The sequence below is a fragment of the Heterodontus francisci genome, chromosome 31, assembly GCF_036365525.1.
Source record: "Heterodontus francisci isolate sHetFra1 chromosome 31, sHetFra1.hap1, whole genome shotgun sequence".
In the NCBI taxonomy this organism is placed as follows: Eukaryota; Metazoa; Chordata; class Chondrichthyes; order Heterodontiformes; family Heterodontidae; genus Heterodontus; species Heterodontus francisci.
In genome coordinates this window covers 51,987,971-52,008,071 of record NC_090401.1, presented here as the reverse complement: position 1 = coordinate 52,008,071, position 20,101 = coordinate 51,987,971, and the positions used below count along the sequence as shown (strand labels likewise).

At 41.2% G+C, this 20,101-nt stretch overlaps 1 protein-coding gene across 7 annotated transcripts in view; it reads right to left on the bottom strand.

Annotated features, from left to right (window-relative positions):
* The window catches only part of epb41a (erythrocyte membrane protein band 4.1a), a 185,431-nt gene that overhangs the window by 63,158 nt on the left and 102,172 nt on the right, over positions 1 to 20,101 (bottom strand). For all 7 annotated transcript variants that reach the window (XM_068011576.1, XM_068011575.1, XM_068011580.1 and 4 more), the window contains exons 7-8: positions 12,728 to 12,946; positions 10,147 to 10,234 (exon numbers count right to left, since the gene is read on the bottom strand). In XM_068011576.1, coding sequence (XP_067867677.1) covers positions 10,147 to 10,234; positions 12,728 to 12,946 — 307 coding nt within the window. The remainder of the gene's footprint in view (positions 1 to 10,146; positions 10,235 to 12,727; positions 12,947 to 20,101) is intronic.

Sequence of the window (20,101 nt, the reverse complement as noted above, 5' to 3'; positions counted from 1 at the left end):
AGACCACCTATTTCCACCTCCGTAACATCGCCAGATTCTGCTCCTGCCTCAGCTTATCTGCTGCTGAAACCCTCATCCATGCCTTTGTTATCTCCAAACTTGATTATTCTAATGGTCTCCTGGCTGGATTCCCATCTTCTATCCTACATAAACTCGAGCTCATCTAAACTCTGTTGCCTTTCTCTTGACTTGCACCAAGTCCTGTTCATCCATTAGTCGTGCTCTCTGACCTACATTGGCTCCCAGTCCGGCAACACCTCAATTTTAAAATTCTCACCCTTGTTTTCAGATCCCTCCATGGCCTTGTCTATGTCTGTGACCCCCCTCCAGCCGTACAAGCCTTAGAGATCTGTGCACTCCTCCAATTCCGACCTCTTGCACATCCCCGATTTTAATTGTTCTACCATTGCCGGCTTCAGCTATCTAGGCCCTAAGCTCTGGAATTTCCTCCCTAAACCTCTCTGCCTCTCTCTCCTCCTTTAGGATGCTCCTTAAAATCTACCTCTTTGACCAAGCTTTTGGACATCTGTCCTAATATCTCTCTATATGGCTCAGTGCCAAATTTTGTTTGAAAACGCTCCTGTGAAATGCCTAGCGATATTTTACTATGTTAAAGGTGTTATAGAAATGCAAAATGCAAGTTGTTGTTGCTTATAAACATGCTTTATATACACACTCCAAGGTTGGGAGGACAAAATCTATAATTGTTTTTAATGGTAGTTGTGGGCTTAACACGAAGATTCTACACACCCATTTTGTGAAAATCCTAGTGACAACATGCTGCTATTTTTGCAGAGCTTTAAAAATGATTAAAGATTGTAACAATTTTTGATTGTGGTGGCGCGTAATGACAAGTTTGCTGTCAATGAGTTTATGCACTGGCTTCTTTTATTTAAGAGCAATTTGCAAATACATTTTTTCTATGAAATGGAAAAGGATGTTTATACATTTAGTAAAAATCAATTTAGTAAAAACTTAAAACTTTGAAAAACTAGACTTGATCAAAACAGCTGCTGGTGTTCATGGACAAATCACAGAAACTAAGCTTATAGCCATTCTCAATTAGGAAATGGTGACTAATATCATCGCATCATGCCATACAAAGTAGTTTTTAAACTTTCACATATATATATATATATATATATATATATATATATATGGTTTAAAATTTGAAAATAATTCTCAGATTAGAAACAATGAAACATGATGACATGGTTTTATTGCTTAAGTCACAAACGTTTTATACAGGAAAATATATATACCAAAATACAAAGAAACAGCCATATTTTTGTAAATTACTTTAGCAACTAGATCTATCCTGTGCCTCACATCATCAGATTTAATTTGGAACCAAGAAAATTTTACAGAGCAAAAGATAAACAGCAATATAATAGATACACAAGGTCACAATTGATATGCTGAGTTCTAATGTAGATAAGGAAGTCTGTTATCTTTTTGTGGCGGTTTCTAACTTCAGGAGCTAATTCGTCCAATGTACCTTTCACAGAAGGTTCCAACAAACTCAATGATTTGAACTATTAAATTATTTAAATGTCGCTCAGTTAACAGAGCTAGTTGATTTGAATAACTATCAGTAATACTGAGAAAAAAAGAGTATATATTTGTTTAAACATTTTCACATATTGAAGCTTGTTATTAAATCTAGTGACCAAACACCTCAGCGCACTTTATTATGGTGGGTGGGGATGGGAGGGAGGGGAAGATAGGACAATGTTGAGGACATTGAAAGCAGAGAGCTGTATCTCTATCGTTGGAGTGGAACATGAGCAGTAAACCCATTTTAAATGGGTTGGGAGAAAAAAAGTTACAAATTTGAAGGGTAACAAGCCACTAAACAATTAGGGGCAATGTAGAAATTTCAGCTGTGAAACACAACTCTGTCCACTAATATATGGTCAATTAGCATCTATTACACAAATTTCCCAGAAGATATAAATAGTTCTCCAGCTGACCTTTGCCATATTTATCTTGTTCTGATTAATTTGACTGGTTTCAATCCTATTAATGGTAGTATGCAACAAAAAAAACTGCACATTACTTATTTCCAGAATGGAAAAACAATGTATTTATAAATTAATGCCACAGGGATTCAATGGATAAAAGCTTCCGATGTGGTTACAGGCACTATAAATTACCTGAAGCTCCAAGCAGTCACACTGCAACACCAGCAAACAATGTGCATCATAATTTCGGAATTCTTTGATCCTAAACTGAAAATGTGTAACTGGATGCATACATCACTGGTGGACGGAGAAGAATTGTACAATTGATTCCCTCTAAATAAAACAGGGCTAAAACGCAGATTGTGTAGCACTACTGACAGAAACAAAAAAAAAAAATGTAACAATTATAACTGCTTCTTGGTGAACAACTATGAGGTTATACTGCTAAATGTTAAAGGTCCTATTAAAATGTTAACAAATGGTGGAAGTATCTGTAGTATCAAGTAGTTATTCATCTACATTCATAAACGTAAGAGAAATCACCAAATAGAAAATGTTCATTTAAAGCAGTTTCTTAGTCCTTACTCTGCCCTGTGGAAATCTGCTGGTTTGGATATTTTTTTTCAATGACATGATGACATAAGTTAAGTGAACAGCAATTAGCTGCCCCACAGTATAATCTGGATACCAGCATTTGCAACTGCCCTGGATATGTATCCCAGAGATACATAATGTGGGTAAAGTTAGCACCAGGATCTTCATAAATGGAAGAACCTTCCTGTTTGGCTCACATCCTATGCAGATGTACAGATGACCAAGTCTGTACACAATTTCAAGATTCTATTTGCGATAGGATTGCTGGGTGTTGCATAATTGGGTGTCTCCCAGAGTTGACATCAATTTCTGCGTAATGTCGCTCCATTTGGTGTCACTGCTTCATACGATCTTGGCTCTCGACAAACCTTAGCTATTTCAGCTGGAAACCAAGTTCCTTCTGTCAAATGTAGAATCAAATTTTTTGTCCTATGGTCAAATTTGACAATTCTTTACCTGCATGCCAGTCATGCATATCTTTCATCCACCCGGTTTTTCCAGTAACTCGTCTTGTACGACTGTAAACTTGCCTCGTGAGAGCCATTCGAACACACCTCCTAAACAGGAGTTCAGTAGGTGAGGGTAAACGTGCACTCAATGGTGTTGACTTAGATGTAGCATTGTGATCTGGAAATCCTGCTTCATTTCCCAGCATTTAAATAATCAAGGACTTAACAGTACAGACCACTCGCTGCACCAGGCCATTTGATGGAGGATAATGTGTGAGAAGTGGGGCATTGATCACATTGCATTGTCACCACGTGTCTCGAAATGGCTTGCCCATGTACTGAGGACCGTTGTCTGAGACAATTTCTTGTGGTGTCCCAAACAAACTGAAAATGGCACTCAGTGTACTGGCAACAGCTGCACTCGATGTATTGTGCAACTGTTGAATTGTCGGAAATTTGGAATGTCTGTCACTAGAAGAAAATCGGCACTATGAACACTAAATAGGTCTGTCGCAATCCTGGTCCACGAGTTTGATGAAATCTCGGGAGGTATCAATGTGCTGGCTTGGCTGGTGTGCCTGACATGCCTCACATATACTCTTAGTCTTCTCTAGATCACTGCTGATCCCTAGCCAGTATATGGTTTCTCTCGCCAGACGTCTAGTGCGCTCAATACCGATGTAAACACAGTGTCATTGTGTTAGAATGTCTGGCTGGAGCGACTCATATATTAGAACCTGTCCATCCTTGAATATAACACCTCCTGATATTCCTAATTCATCTCGGTAGGCCCAAAATGGTCTTAAGGTTTCCTGGACTTCTTGTAGTGCATCAGGTCAACCTTCAATTATGGTTTCCATAGTGCCTGGAATACTTGGTCTTTGCATGTCTCTTCTTGCAATTGTTGACATTTGTGTTGCCCAAAGTTCAACAAATCTACCTGGAACACATCTTCAACTTCTGTGTCTAGTGAATCAACCTGCAGATCCAACGAAACATCCGCATTCTTTACCGGAGTGGGCAACTTTCTCAAGGTATGTGACGTAACCATCATGTTGCCTGGCTTGTAGTTAACATCGCAATCGTATGCTTATTTTTAATCAACAATCCTTGCAACCTAGGCAGTGCATCGTCAAAGGTTTTCACCATATCATTTCAAGGGGTTTGTGGCCCCTTTCGACAATGTCTTCCATAAAGATACGTATGAAATCATTTACGAGAGTAGGAATAAACGGGTGCTTGTTGCATTGGCATGCTGTGACTAGTGGGGTACCACAAGGATCAGTACTTGGGACCCAGCTGTTCACAATATATATCAATGATTTGGATCTGGGGACCAAATACAATATTTCCAAGTTCACAGGTGACACAAAACTAGGTGGAAATGTGTGTTGTGAAGAAGATGCAAAGCGGCTTCAAGGGGATTTGGACAGACTTAGTGAGTGGGCAAGAACATGGCAGATGGGATATGTGAAAAAATGTGAGGTTATCCATTTTGGTAGGAGGAACAGATGTGCAGAGCATTTCTTAAATGGTAAGAGATTAGAAAGTGTAGACGTACAAAGGGACCTGGGTGTCCTCGTCAATAAATCACTGAAAGCTAACATGCAGGTGCAGCAAGCAATTAAGAAGGCCAATGGTATGTTAGCCTTTATTGCAAGAGGATGAGAGTACAGGAATAGTGAAGTCTTGCTTCAATTGTATAGAACCTTGGGTTAAGACCGCACCTGGAGTACGGTGTGCAGTTTTGGTCCCCTTACCTCAGGAAGGATATTATTTCCATAGAGGGAGTGCAACGAAAGTTCACCAAACTTGTACCTGGGACGGCGGGACTGTCCCATGGAGAGATTGGAGAAACTGGGCCTATATTCTCTAGAGTTTCAAAGAATGAGAGGTGATCTCATTGAAGTCAACAAAATACTTAAAGGGATAGACAGGGTGCAGCTAAGATGTTTCCCCAGGTTGGGGAGTCTAAAACCAGGGGACATAATTTCAAAATACGGGGGAAAGCCACTTTGGACCGAGATGAGGAGAAATTTCTTTACCCACTCAGAGGGTTGTGAATCTTTGGAATTCTCTACTCCAGAGGGCTGTGGAAGCTCAGTCATTGAGTACGTTTAAAGTAGAGACTAACAGATTTCTAAATACCAATGACATAAAGGGATATGGGAAAAAAGGCACTGAAGTGGATGATCAGCCATGATTGTATTGAATGGCGGAGCAGGCTCGACGGGCTGAATGGCCTACTCCTGTTCCTATATTCCTATATTATGCCAAATACTAGAGCAAGCATCTCCAACACAAGGGAACTATTCAAATGCAGAGCGGGAGACAAGATCTTTGATCTGAACACATTGGGTTCTCCATCCTGCAGAATGCAAACTCAAAGCCCCATCTGCAATGCTTCAAGGTGGTTTCTTTCCTGGGGTCATAAAACTGGATTGAAGCCATTTCTTCTGAGAGTGACTTTAACGCCTCAAACATGTGCTGATGGTCCTCCTGCCGTATGAATGGTACTTCCTCAATAGCTCCATAAGCAATGATGCCTTCTGAGCAAAGCTAGGAATGTACGGTGTGAGGAAGTTAAATAATTCCAGACAATGCTGTAGATCCTCCCTGCCCTGTGGAGAAGGCATGGTGCAAAGTCCTCCAATTTGCTTAAATCCAGACAGATGCAGTCGCTTGAAGATACAGATCAAAAGTAGTAATGTGACACACATTCACCCTGCATTTTTTCAACTATTGAAGACAAGGCCTTCACAACGTGCTGCCTCCGTTAAAAGGTATAAATTGAGATAGTGTTTATCCTTCCTCTTGCCAACCACATCAATATGATTGGCGATGTAAACGCATTCCGACACCTCTCCAGTGATTCGGTCCATGTGCCATTGGAACAAGTCCTGGCTGACTGATAAACAAAAGGCAATCTTTGAAAACAGTACCATCTGAACAGTGTCCGAAATGTTGTCAACTCTCGTCAGCCTTCCGCTAGATGGAAAGACCAGTAACCTTTTAGCATCCAACTTGAAGATTTTCGCATGGGCACACTTTGGATTCAATTCTTCCAACGTTGAAATCTTGCATGGACATCTTTTCAATGCCTGGTTAAGATGTCTCGAGTCTAGACAAACCATAATGGTTCCGTCCTTCTTTACCACGCATGTAATCAAACTGCACCAGTCCGCGTGCTGTTGAACTTTACGGATAATACTGTCTTGCTCCAATTCATCCAGTTCAACTTCTAATTTTCCTTGGATATGAAATCTGCATTTTCTTGATGGGTTTATTAACAGAATTGCATCTTCTTGTCGGTGTATGACTGCATCCCCTTTAAAACTACTGATTGGATTGGTCTGGGTATTTAGATTTCAAGTCAAGTCGAGGACTGACTCAATGGGGTTGTTCTGGGTATCCAATATCCCTACTGGTACCTTGTTGATCCTATGAGTAATAACGAGCTTAAGGTATCTGGATGCTGGTAGGCCTACTATAGCTGGATTTTGTGTATCAATGGCATAAAAGATTTGTGATGACCATGCCAATTGATTGTAGCTGCACTTCAGTGTTACTGTACCAATGCAATGAATCATCAATCCATTATATGCAGTTAAATTAGCTGTAGTTGGTTGTATCATCACTCTCCAAATGTTGGAAGTACATATCCTTCAGTATGCTTAGGGGAAGGATATTGGCGCTCACCCCGGTGTCAATTTTGGCCCTCAGTGTGCACTTTCCAATCTTCCTAGGACACACAATATTAATGGTTAAAAATGCTTCCAGTGATGTGAGTCAACATTACCAGGTCCATAGATGAAACATGGAACGCTTGCTCACTCCCCTTTATAAGAACTTAGACATTGTTGTTTTCCATGCTGTCTGCTGTGCTGGTGACTTCATATATGCACTCGCCTCCATGCCTGGTATGCTCTGTTTTGCTGCCAGTGTGCTGCATATGTTTTCTACTTGGTTGTGGCTTGGGGTGACCTCTTGCCACAGCTTCTGAACAGGGTTTCTTACACTGGCATGCCCAATGCTCTTTAACACCACATGCTTACAATGATCCTGGTATGCTGGACAAGTTCTTGGTGGATGAAGAAGTCCACATTTTCCACACAGCTTGTTCGGTTTCGCCATCTTGGCTACCATATAAATAGTTGAAGCCACATCTAGTACTTGCAAACTCCGTCAGCCTGCAAGAACAGCTTCGTGTTTACACCCGTCTTTTAATAAAGCTTCAATGTCAAGACCTTTAGCTTTTCTAGGAGGTCCTTTTGAAAAGCTTCAATGGATGTCGACATTATCAGCTCTGCAATTCTTTCAGATAACTCAGCTTCAGAAAAGTCACAGTCCCTACCTTTGTCCCTGCAGCAACTGAACAGATTGGTCGATTGACTCTTTTGGTTGCTGCCTGTATGATATAGATTCCAACAGATGTATTCTGAAATTGACTTTCATATGTAGTTGGTCTTCTAGTGTGGTCCACATTTTCTTGGGGTCTTTCTGATCATCTTCCAATATGCCTGAGGTATTCAGCCTATGAAGCCCTCTGTTTCTGATTGCTATCTTAGTTTTGACTGCTTGTTTAATTGGTTCTGATACAGCAAAATCAAGAAACCACAGCTCTACCATTCATTTGAAAAGTTTGAATTTGGAAAGACTATCCGCTGCTTTCCAATTCATACCTGGGAATTTTACTGACATCTTGCTGACATTCCCGGGATTTTCTGTGATTTCCTAGAAGAAGCTTTCCTGCTTTCCTCCACAGAAAGGCTTCAATGTGTTGCAGATCTAGCTGCCGGCAGTACTTTTACTTGCCACGCCCTGTTTCTGAACTCTACGGCACTGCAGGTCTGTGGTGCTGTTGCTCCCCTCCAAGTGCTTTTTCAGGCCCCGCCCATGAAGCGGATTTTGGCATGAACAGCACCACAACGTCCCAAATAACTATGATGGCTGCGATGGCTTTTTTCCCCCAACCTTTTTTGTTCAAGCCTGCCTTTGAATCAACCTGCACCAGTCCGATTCAAATCACGGCCCCTTTGTACAGTTATGCACTGTTCTCAACGGAGTACTGCCTACTGATAGTGCTTCATCTCTCTGAGCTCTGTTCGTAGCTTCTGTTTCCCTCACAGACTGCTGAGGTGTTCCCAAGCTGAATCTGATGCTCTCCTGATGTGCCTTAAAAGCTCAAAATCTTCAAACTCTCATTCGCTACCACCATATTGTGTTCCCTTCTATCCTTCACACACAAACTTACCAATCACTCAGGTAGGACTGGTAAACTAAACGGAGTTCTTTATTCGAAGATTACAGTAGTATATACATATTGGAAAGCTCTTACTGGTATGTTTTGCTTGGTCAACTAACACATTCCAACTACTGTGTCACTTGGCAGATGACATCATATCCTGTTTGATGTATACAGATTATGGACATACCCACTTAAAGATATACTACAACAAAAACAGCTACAGCATGTAAGTTTTCCCTTAAACAGCCACCTTTCATTTCCAACAAAAAAATGGGATAGACAAGATTTACAGAGAAAGACCAAAGCTCATTTATAAAGCACCTTTAATGAAAAAAAAAATTCCAAGGTGTTGCAGAAATAGAAGTGGAGCAATGGAGGAAGAGATTAGGAGGCGTAACTCAAAATTTGGCTAAAAAGTTAGGTATGAATGTTTTCTTTTTAAAAAGTGTATATGGATATTGAGAGATGGAAGAATTTAGGGAGGGAGTTCTAGAGAGTAGGGCCAGTGTGGCAAACTGCACTGTAACCAATAATGAGGCAAGGGGAGGGGAAGTGGTTAGTGAGTTGGACATACAAAGCTCCCTCTCAGGAAAGACAAACAAGCACTTAAACAAGTGGATAATGATTTTGTTTTTTAAGAGGAGAACTGGCCAGGAGTCCAATACAGAAGAATCAACATCATCTGCTGGATTAAAAATAAATCTTGTGTAGCACCTCCGCCTTGAGCAAATGTGGCTCTACTCCAAGTAAGCTCCTTAAATAAAATCCAATTTCCTCTAAAACATAAACACATTTAGAAGGAAGCGTCTTACTGATCTTATCTTGTTATACAATTTTTAAACACTTAGGAGAATAGATGAGGTCTTTAGAAGTCAAATCAAATTTAAGTAGCCATGGGTCACAACATTCAGAACCCACCAACTGAGTTCTTTTTGGCCAAGGTGAGGAAGTGAGTCAGTCTTTCCCTCCTGAAACAGTGCACTAAACACTCTAGTCAATCAGATAGGAGCATCTCTTGAACTATGACTCAAAATCAGTGAGTGGAATATGTAAATTGCTGTGTTGATATGTTATTTTCAGGTTTAATTTTTATTCCTTTTTTGTAAGAATATTTTGCTTGTACATGTTGTGCTGTCATTTCTTTTTACCTGAACTGTCTTTTATCATTACTGCACCATAATTAAAACTGTACAGAGTAAGGTGACAACAATACACATAACTGGTAAAAATCCTGCAACCATTGGCCACAACAAATATAGTTAAACATTACAAATCTTTTTATTGATAGTGTACATCTACAAATTCTAAATGAAAACCCAAATGGCAGATGTAGGTCCACTCTCAGACCTCAAAGGATTCAATAGAGTCTGATACTTACAAATCCTAATTGAATATTCATTCTATACAGTCTCAGACATGAGAAAATATTTTGTGTTGCACATAAAAATACATTTTGATTACTAGACTAACCATTTCACAGTTGTTAAACTAAATATCTGCAACTGGAACATTGTAATATAGGTTTCTGAGTCTCAATATGCTTAAAAACTAGTGAAATCCACCAACATTGAATAGTGCATTCCTGCTGTCAGCTGTATTCTCTGATAACTGTAGTTAAAGTCTCAAGAAGGAAGCAGCATAAAGTTGAGAGCTGAAACAAACAGTAACTCCTAACAAGACTGATTTACATTAATTATGCAGCTAGCTCCATATATTTATATTCAGCAGGCAAAAAGTCAAAGGTAGATGTTATGAAACTAGCTATTTTAAACTAGTTGCTATACAGTAAGTTTTATCCCAATATTTTGACTGATAGAGTTTTCTGCAAAAATAGGCGTGATTTATTTTTTAAACAATTGGTTGAAAAATTAAAATGGAACAGACTTTGTACCTTAGCAGGATGGAAGTCCACACCATACATTGAAAGCTTCTTAGCATTCTCCAAGAACTGCAGATCTGCTTGTGCTGGAGTCATAGCCCTGGGAAGAAATATTGTTAAAGCAACTTTTGAAAATCTCTGATTTAACGCACATTGTTCTCACATTCATTCGTATTTAGAGATACAGCAGTGAAACAGGCCCGTCGGCCCACCGTGTCTGTGCCGACCAACAACCACCCATTTATACCAATCCCACATTAATCCCATATTCCCTACCACATCCCCACCATTCTCCTACCACCTACCTACACTAGGGGCAATTTACAATGGCCAATTTACCTATCAACCTGCAAGTCTTTGGCTGTGGGAGGAAACTGGAGCACCCGGCGGAAACCCACGCGGTCACAGGGAGAACTTGCAAACCCCGCACAGGCAGTACCCAGAATCGAACCCGGGTCACTGGAACTGTGAGGCTGTGGTGCCACTGTGCCGCCCTCACTGCGGGAAGTCATTGAAGTGAAGTACTCTGAGGATACGGAACAGTAATGTGTTTGAAGTTTTAAATTCAAACAATTGGCTAAAACAGGTATTGACAGCAACATTATGGCAAAAAATGAAGAATCACCTCCAATTACTATCCAGTAGGAGTAGCAAGGATATTATATAATCAGTTCCCCTGATGATTTGGTTAAGCAGTGAATAACTACAGAACAGGAAGATACCTAATACCACCCATGGTCTGTGCTAAGCTGGTTGATCTCAGCAAGGGTGATGGTAGGGGTGCTACAATTGATCTTGGTGTTAGCGAAAACAAGATTGACCACAGTTCTGGCTCCTGGTCAATGTCCAGAAACTGTGCATTCACAACAATGCTGATAGTCTAGGCTCGCACATCAAGAATCGCCACTCAGATGAAGTACCAGAAGGTGATCAGCAAATAGTGAGGACATTCAAGATGATAAGGGAGAGAATTGCTGAAAAGACAAAGGGGGGAAAAAAGCTGCATGATATCAAGGCATTTAAGCGCTTTCTTTTTCTTTTGACCACAAAGGATCAAAACACGTCTGTGATTACAGTGTTAAGCTGTAGCTGAATGCGATAATGTGTGGCAGTCTGCATCTGACTGTCGTGAGTTAAGAAGCTAATGGGAGAGGGATGTGCGTTAAGTCATATCATCATTAGTGATGGGAATTAGCATAACTGTTCTTTTGGGGAGGAAGCATTCTGAAAAATTCTAAATGCAAATGAGGAAATAAATTCATGACACTGTTTAGGGGCAAACAAAACTTCACCTATACAAACAGGCTTTACATTCTTCTATAAAAGAACTAGAAAGTTTAAACAATGTTAATAAACCAAATGCTCATAATGTAAATGTATTCAATAAGCACAGAATCTGCATATGAAGTGTGCAGCTCTCCATTTTAGATTTGACCATTTAATAAGCTAAAGTCAAATTGGCTAGGAACTGGGTCAAGCTACAAAAAAAAAATTAGTTACTAGCAGTTATAAATGCTGCGAACCATGGGAAGAAAAACTGAAAACAGAATGCAGGCCAAATCAGATGTACATGCAGTACCAGGGAGAGGTCGTGTGTCTTAGAAAATGTAAAAGATTTCTTTAAAGTGCACCATTCTATGATTTCCTGACTGGATAGCTGATCTGAATTTTTTTGGAAACTAGAAAAAATTATTCATGGTTTTAAAATAATGGCCACTAACAAAGAGAAAAAGTTAGCATCAGTGGTAGCATACTCAAATTCACAACCATTGGACTCGGATGCAAGTGCCACTTCAAAGACTTGAGCCCACAATCTAGGCCAACACTTCAATGCAGTACTGAGAAAGTTCTGAACTGTAGAATGTGTCGTCTTTCAGACGAGGTAACAAACCAAGTTCCCATCTGCCTTTACAGGTGAACATAATAGATCCTATGGAATGATAGGAAGAAGAGCAGGGGAGTTCTGTTGGTGTCTTTGCCAATATTGATCCCTTAATCAACATTATGAAAAAAGGTTATCTGGTCAATATCTCATTGCTGTCTATGGAATCTAGTTGTGCACAAATTGGCTGCTGTGTTTCCTATATTACAACAGTGACTACCTTTTTAAAGTACCTCATTAGCTGTGAAGTGCCTTGGGATGTCCTGAGGTCTTGAAAGACACTATATAAATGAAAGTTCTTTCTTTTTCTTTTACATATTACATAAACCAAGCATCATACGGGTTAAGTGCAACTTCACTCATTATTTTTCAATCCAGTTCAGACATTTGCCTTCACTTTCTTACTAGTATGCATTACAACATTCTAGTATTACACAAAAACATGGCATGCACTATTGGTGGCTCATTAGCACAAGAAAAATGATACTGTTTTAATATTACAAGATTTGATATTGCAGATACGATTAACTGTCAAAATGGAACATATACACTGATAAATAGATATAATCCTACATTAGAAAACAATACTAGTTTCCAAGATAGGATAGGGCGGTTACTTTTCCATAATAACTGGAATTATTGATACCTGAGCATTCTGACATGCGAGTGATATAATGTTCAAGTTACTTTTTTTTTTAAAATTAAACATACCTGTGAGTTTTATGAAGCTCCATAATTTTCTCTTCCAGTTCTTTTGTTTGATTTGGGGCCAATTTGAACTCACTAAGATAATCTGTTCCATGCAACTCTGGATCATATTCACCCAGCTCTGACTGGACAGTGTATGATCCCAAAAGGGCAAGGGTAACAAATGAACATGGCAAACATCCAGTAATTATGTCCTGACGCAGCTGAAGACACAAGTAGTACCTGGAAAGAACACAAATTTGTAACCAATTGTACATCAATAAGTGCTTGGAAACACTAACTTTAAACACAAAGTCTAGCAAGCATATCCCTCATAACCAATACTTTGACTTCAAAGTTTTAATCAACCATATAATGGGTGAAAGAGTAACAGGATCCTCTCAGTTTATGGTACAGAGTTTGCAGAACAACTGGTGATGAATCATAGAATGGTACAGCACAGAAGGAAGCCATTTGGCCATTCAAATCCACGCCAGCTTTTTCAAAGAGCAATCCAGTTGGTCCCACTCCTTTGCCATATACCTGCAATTTTTTCTCCTTCAAGCATTTATCCAATGCCCTTTGGAAGGTTACTACTGAATCTGCTTCCACCACCCTATCAAACAGAGCATTCCAAATCCTAACCACGCGTTATGTAAAATAACTTTTCCTCATATTGCCTCTGTTTCTTTTGTCAAACACCTTAAATTTGTACCCTCTCATTATTGGTCCTTCAGCCACTGGAAACAGCTTTTCGTTATTTACTCTATATAACCACTTCATGATTTTAAACACCTCTATCAAATCTGCTCTTAGCCTTGGGTGGAGGCTGAGGACGTGGGTAAGATTCTCAATGAATACTTTGTGGCTATCCACAAAAGAGGGGGCCGATGATGACATCATAGTTAAGGAGGAAGAGATGCTACGGTCACCTGGCTCATGGTTTGTATTAATATTTTTTAAGAGGTCACTTTTAGTTTTGGGGTATTAAATGTGTAGCTGTAAGAATTTCAAAAGGTTGCAGACCACCCAAGATTTAAAGTTCAAACATCTCTCCATGAATGCTTACAGACACAGATTTAGAGAGGAGAGCGCCATAAACAGCAGGTGGGCTCATTTAGTAGGGCCATTGGAACCAGAAAGTCTGGAAGAGTTTGCTCAGTCATTGTTAGCAATATCAATTATTCATGAGAGCAAGAAGGAATCAGAGATATTTTTGGAGTTGGAGGTAATTAGCTTAAATTGCTATCTCTGACATCCCACATGTACCATATTGCTGTGGAGATAGACGATGTAGGGGGTATCTGTTGGTGTTTTGATTTGGGTGCTTTCTGACAGAGACAGAGTTGGCTTTTGGAAAGCTGTTGGTTTCAGACAGGTTGTTGGTCACAGAGAAAGCAGTTGGGTTTTGGAGCAGCCAAGACATCAAGGGGAACAAGGGATGTTTCCATTTTGAGTAAGGCCTGTGCTCAAGCTGGGAAGTCCAGATTCGGGTGGTGTGGAAGAGAAGTGGAGGATTGCTGAACAGATGCTGGAGGGAGAATTCTCAGGAGATCTCAAACCTCAGAAGACAGCTGAGAGATTAGGGAAAATTGAAGTGAATTCCTATGAGCTGTGGTACACTTTGGATTGGTCACAGAGAGAAAAACAGACAAACTGCCAAGATCCTGTAACATATAGGGAAACCTTTGGGGTGGAAGTAAAAGTCAAACAGGGGTGTTATGTTGGGATTTAGAGTTAAGAGTATGCGTCTTCCTGTTTTGTTAAGATTTTAAGTTTGAAGTGTGAGTGATTTCAAATGGTAGCGTTGTTAGTAATGTTTTGCTTTCTTTAACTCTTGTAAAGTTTTTTTGTTAAAATGTGAAATCTTATGGCATAATTCTTTCAATAATAACTGGGAATTCGACTTTCACTTTTTCTAAAAGGTTAACAGTCCCAATGGGATTGTAACAGAGTGCAAAATACTGGTAGGATAAACATTTAGGGGAGGTGGTGGGGTAGTGGTATTACCACTGGACTAGTAACCCAAGGTATGGCTCTGGGGTCCTGGGTTTGAATCCCACCACAGCAGAAAGTAGAATCTGAATTCAATTAATAAATCTGGAATTAAAAGCTAGTCTAATGATGGCATGAAACCATTGTTGATTGTCGTAAAATCCATCTGGTTCACTAATGTCCTTAAGGGAAGGAAATCTGCTGTCCTTACCTGGTCTAGCCTACATGCGACTCCAGACCCACAGCACTGCCCTCTGAAATGGCCTAGCAAGCCACTCAGTTGTGCCAAACAGTTACAAAGTCAATAAGGAATGAAATGGGACGGACTACCTGGCATCAACCTAGGCACTGGAAATGACAACGGCAAACCTAACCCCGTCATCCCCGCAAAGTCCTCCCTATTAACATCTGGGGGCTTGTGGCCAAGGTTGGGAGAGCCGTCCCATAGACTAATCAAGCAATAGCCTGATATAGTCATACTCACCATCATGCCTTACAGACAATGTCCCAGACACCGCCATCACCATCCCCAGGTATGTCCTGTCCCACCGGCAGGACAGACCCAGCAGAGGTGGTGGCATAGTGGTATACAGTCGGGAGGGAGTTGCCGTGGGTGTCAACATCGACTCCGGACCCCATGAAGTCTCATGGCATCAGGAAACCTCCTGATTACCACCTACCACTCAGCTGATGAAACAGTACTCCTCCATGTAGACCACCACTTAGGGGAAGCACTGAGGGTGGCAAAGGTGCAGAATGTACTCTGGGTGGGGTCTTCAATGTCCATCACCAAGAGTGGCTCGGTAGCACCACTACTAACATTAACCACACTGTAGGACGGGATATAAAAGGAAGAAATAATGGCAGCTTGTCAGAAAGGTACAGCAATAATTATGGGAGATTTTAACCTACATATAGACTGGAAAAATCAGATGGGCAGGGGTAGCCTAGATGAGGAGTACATAGAAAGTTTTCGGGATAATTTCTTGGAACAATACGTTCTGGAGCCATCCAGAGAGCAGGTACACAAGACCTGGTATTGGGCAATGAAATATTAATTAATAACCACATAGTTAAGGCGCCCCTAGGTAGCAGCAATCATATGAATTTTACATTCAGTTTGGGGGAGAGAAGAGAGGGCCCAAGGCTAGTATTTTAAACTTAAACAAGGACAAGTGGATAGGCTGGGTCGGTTTTCCCTGGAGTGAACGAGGCTGAGAGGGGACATGATAGAAGTATATAAAATTATGAGAGTCATAGATAGGGTAGATAGCCACAGTCTGTTTCCCATGGTAGGGGTGACTAAAACTAGAGGGCATGGATTTAAGGTGAGAGGGAGGAGGTTTAAAGGGGATCAAAGGGGTAAATTTTTCACACAAAGAATAGTGGGTATCTGGAATGAGCTGCCTGAGGAGGTGGCGGAGGCAAGAACAGTAGCGACATTTAAGAGGCATCTGGACAGGTACTTGAATGAGGAAGGCATAGAGGGATATGTAATTAATGCAGGCAGATGGGATTAGTATAGATCGGCATTATGGTCGGCATGGACACGGTGGGCCGAAGGGTCTGTTTCTCTGCTGTATGACTATGACAATTATGAGGGCATGAAAGCAGAGCTAGCTAAAGTGAACTGGCAAATCAGGTTATGGGATAGGTCAATAGAAATGCAGTGGCAGACACTTAAGGGGATATTTCAGAATACACAGATACATTTCAACGAGAAAGAAAAATTCCAAGGGTGGGACCCGCCATCCGTGGTTAACTAAAACAGTTAAAGATAGTTTCAAACTTAAAGAAAAAGCCTATAATTGTGCAAAGATGGGAGGCAGGTCAGAAGATTGGACAGAATATAAAAAACAGCAAAGAATGACTAAAAGATTGATAAGGAAGGTAAAATTAGAGTACAAGAGAAAGCTAGCTAGAAATATAAAGACAGATAGTAAGAGTTTCTATAGATATTTAAAAAAGAAGAGTTAACAGAGTGAGCATTAGTCCTATAGAAAGTGAGTCTGGGGAATTAATAATGGATAATGAGATGGCAGATGAATTGGACAGATATTTTGTATCCGTTTTCACTACTGAGGATACAAGTAACATCACAGTATTAGCTGTAAGTCAAGAAATGGAAGGGAGGGAGGAACTCAAGAAAATTACAATCACCAGGGAAATGGGACTAAACAAATTGTTGGAGCTGCAGGCTGAAAAGTCCCCGGGTCCTGATGGACTTCATCCTAGGGTGTTAAAAGAAGTGGCTAGTGAGATAGTTGATGCGCTGGTTTTAATTTTCCAAAATTCCTTAGAATCGGGGAAGGTTCCATTCGATTGGAAAATAGCAAATGTAATTCTTTTATTCAAAAAGGGAGGGAGACAGAAAGCAGGAAACTACAGGTCAGTTAGCTTAACATCTGTCTGAGGGAAAGTGTTAGAAGCTATTATTAAAAATGGTATAGCAGGGCATTTAGAAAAATTAAAGGTAATCAGGCAGAGTCAACTTGGTTTTGTGAAAGGGAAATCATGTTTCACCAATTTATTGGGAGTTCTTTGAGGGAGTTACATGTGCTGTGGACAGAGGGGAACCGGTGGATGTACTGTACTTAGATTTCCAAAAGGCATTTGATAAGGTGCCACAACAAAGGTTACTGCAGAAAATAAAAGCTCATGGTAACATATCGGCATGGATAGAAGACTGGCTAGCTAACAGGAAACAGAGAGTAGGCATAAATGGGTCATTTTCTGGTTGGCAAGATGTAATGAGTGGTGTGCCACAGGGATCTGTGCTGGGGCCTCAACTTTTTACAATTTATATAAATGACATGGAAGAAGGGACAGAAGGTATGGCTGCTAAATTTGCTGATGACACAATGATAGGCAGTAAAGTAACTTGTGAAGAGGACATAAGGGGGCTACAGAGGGATATAGATAGGTTAAATGAGTGTGCAAAGACCTAGCAAATAGAGTATAACGTGGGAAAGTGGGAAATTGTCCACTTTGGCAGGAAGAATAAAAAAGCATATGATAGAAATGGTGAGAGATTGCAGAGCTCTGAGCTTTAGAGGGATGTGGGTGTCCTAGTGCATGAATTGCAAAAGGTTAGAATGCAGGGACAGCATGTAATTAGGAAAGCTAATAGAATGTTATTGTTAATCGTGAGAGGAATTGAACACAAAAGGTTATGCTTCAGCTACACAGGCTATCAGTGAGACCACATCTGGAGTAGTGTGTAGGGTACTGGTCTCCTTATTTAAAGAAGGATGTAAATGTTTTGGAGGCAGTATAGAGATGGTTTATTAGACTAATACCTGGAATGGGCGGGCTGTCTTACAAGGAAAGATTGGACAGGCTGGGCTTGTAACTGCTGGAATTTAGAAGAGTAAGAGGCGACTTGATTGAAATATACAAGATTCTGAGGAGTCTCAACAGGGTGGATGTGGAAAGGATGTTTCCCCTTGTGGGAGAATCTAGAAATAAGGGTCACTGTGTAAAAATAAGGGGTTGCCCATTTAAGACAGAGATGAGGAGAAATTTATTCTCAGAGGGTCGACAGTCTTTGGAATTCTCTTCCTCAAAAGGCAGTGGAAGCAGAGTCTTTGAATATTTTTAAGGCAGTAGATAGATTCTTGATAAGCAAGGGGGTGGAAGGTTATCGGGGGTAGGTGGTAATGTGGAGTTGAGGTTACAATCAGATCAGCCATGATTGTGGAGTAATCAGTTCAGCCATGAACTTATTGAATGGTGGAGCAGGCTCGAAGGGCCGAGTGGCCTACTCCTGCTCCTAATTCGTATGTTCGTACTGACCGAGCTGGCAGAATCCTAAAGGACACAGCTGCTAGACTGTATCTGCGGCAGGTGGTGAGGGAATCAACAAGAGGGAAAAACATACTTGACCTCGTCCTCCCCAATCTGCCTGCCGCAGATGCATCTGTACATGATACTATTGATAGGAGTGACCACTGCACAGTCCTTGTGGAGACGAAGTCCTGTCTCCACTTTGTGGCTACCCTCCATCGTGTTGTGTGGTACTACCACTGTGCTAAATGGGATAGATTTCGAACAGAGTTAGCAGTGCAAAACTGGGCATCCATGAGGCACTGTGGGCCATCAGGAGCAGCAGAATTGTATTCAACCACAATCTGTAACCTCATGGCCCGGCATATCCCCTACTCTACCATTACCATCAAGCCGAGGGATCAACCCTGGTTCAATGAAGTGGGCATGCCAAAAGCAGCACCAGGCATACCTAAAAATGAGGTGTCAACCTGATGAAGCTACAACCCAGGACTACTTGCATGCCAAACAGCGTAAGCAGCATGCGATAGAAACAGCTAAGCGATCCCAAAAGCAACGGATCAGATCCAAGCTCTGCAGTCACATCTAGTCATGAATGGTGGTGGACAATGAATCAACTAACTGGAGGAGGTGGCTCCACAAACATCCCCATCCTCAATGATGGGGGCGCCCGGCACATCAGCGCAAAAGATAAGGCTGAAGCATTCGCAACAATCAGTCAGAAATGCCGAGTGGATGATCCATCTCAGCCTCCTCCTGAAGTCCCCAGCATCACAGATGCCAGTCGTCAGCCAATTCGATTCACTCCACCTGATATCAAGAAACGACTGAAGGCACTGACAGCATTCCAGCAATAGTACTGAAGACCTGTGCACCAGAACTTGCCGCACCCCTAGCCAAGCTGTCCCTGTACAGCTACAACACTGGCATCTACTCAGCAATGTGGAAAATTGCCCAGGTATGTTCTGTACACAAAAAGCAGGACAAATCCAACCTGACGAATTACCGCCCCATCAGCCTACTCTCAATCATCAGCAAAGTGATGGAAGGGGTCATCAACAGTACTATCAAGCGGCACTTGCTTAGCAATAACCTGCTCAGTGACACTCAGTTTGGATTCCACCAGGGCCACTCAGCTCCTGACCTTATTACAGCCTTGGATCAAACATGCATAAAAGAGCAGAACTCAAGAGGTGAGGTGAGAGTGATTGCCCTTGACATCAAGGCAGCATTTGACCAAGTATGGCATCAAGAAGCCCAAGCAAAACTGGAGTCAATGGGAGAACTCTCCGCTGGTTGGAGTCGTACCTAGCGCAAAGGAAGATGGTTACGGTTATTGGAGGTCAATCATCTCAGCTCCAGGACATCACCGCAGGAGTTCCTCAGGGTAGTGTCCTAGGCCCAACCATCTTCAGCTGCTTCATCAATGACCTTCCTTCAATCATTAGGTCACAAGTGGGGATGTTCGCTGATGGTTGCACCCTATTCAGCACCATTTGTGACTCCTCAGATACAGAAGTAGTCTGTGTAGAAATGCAACAAGTTCTGGACAATATCCAGGCTTGGGCTGAGAAGTGGCAAGTAACATTCGCGCCACACGTGCCAGGCAATGACCAT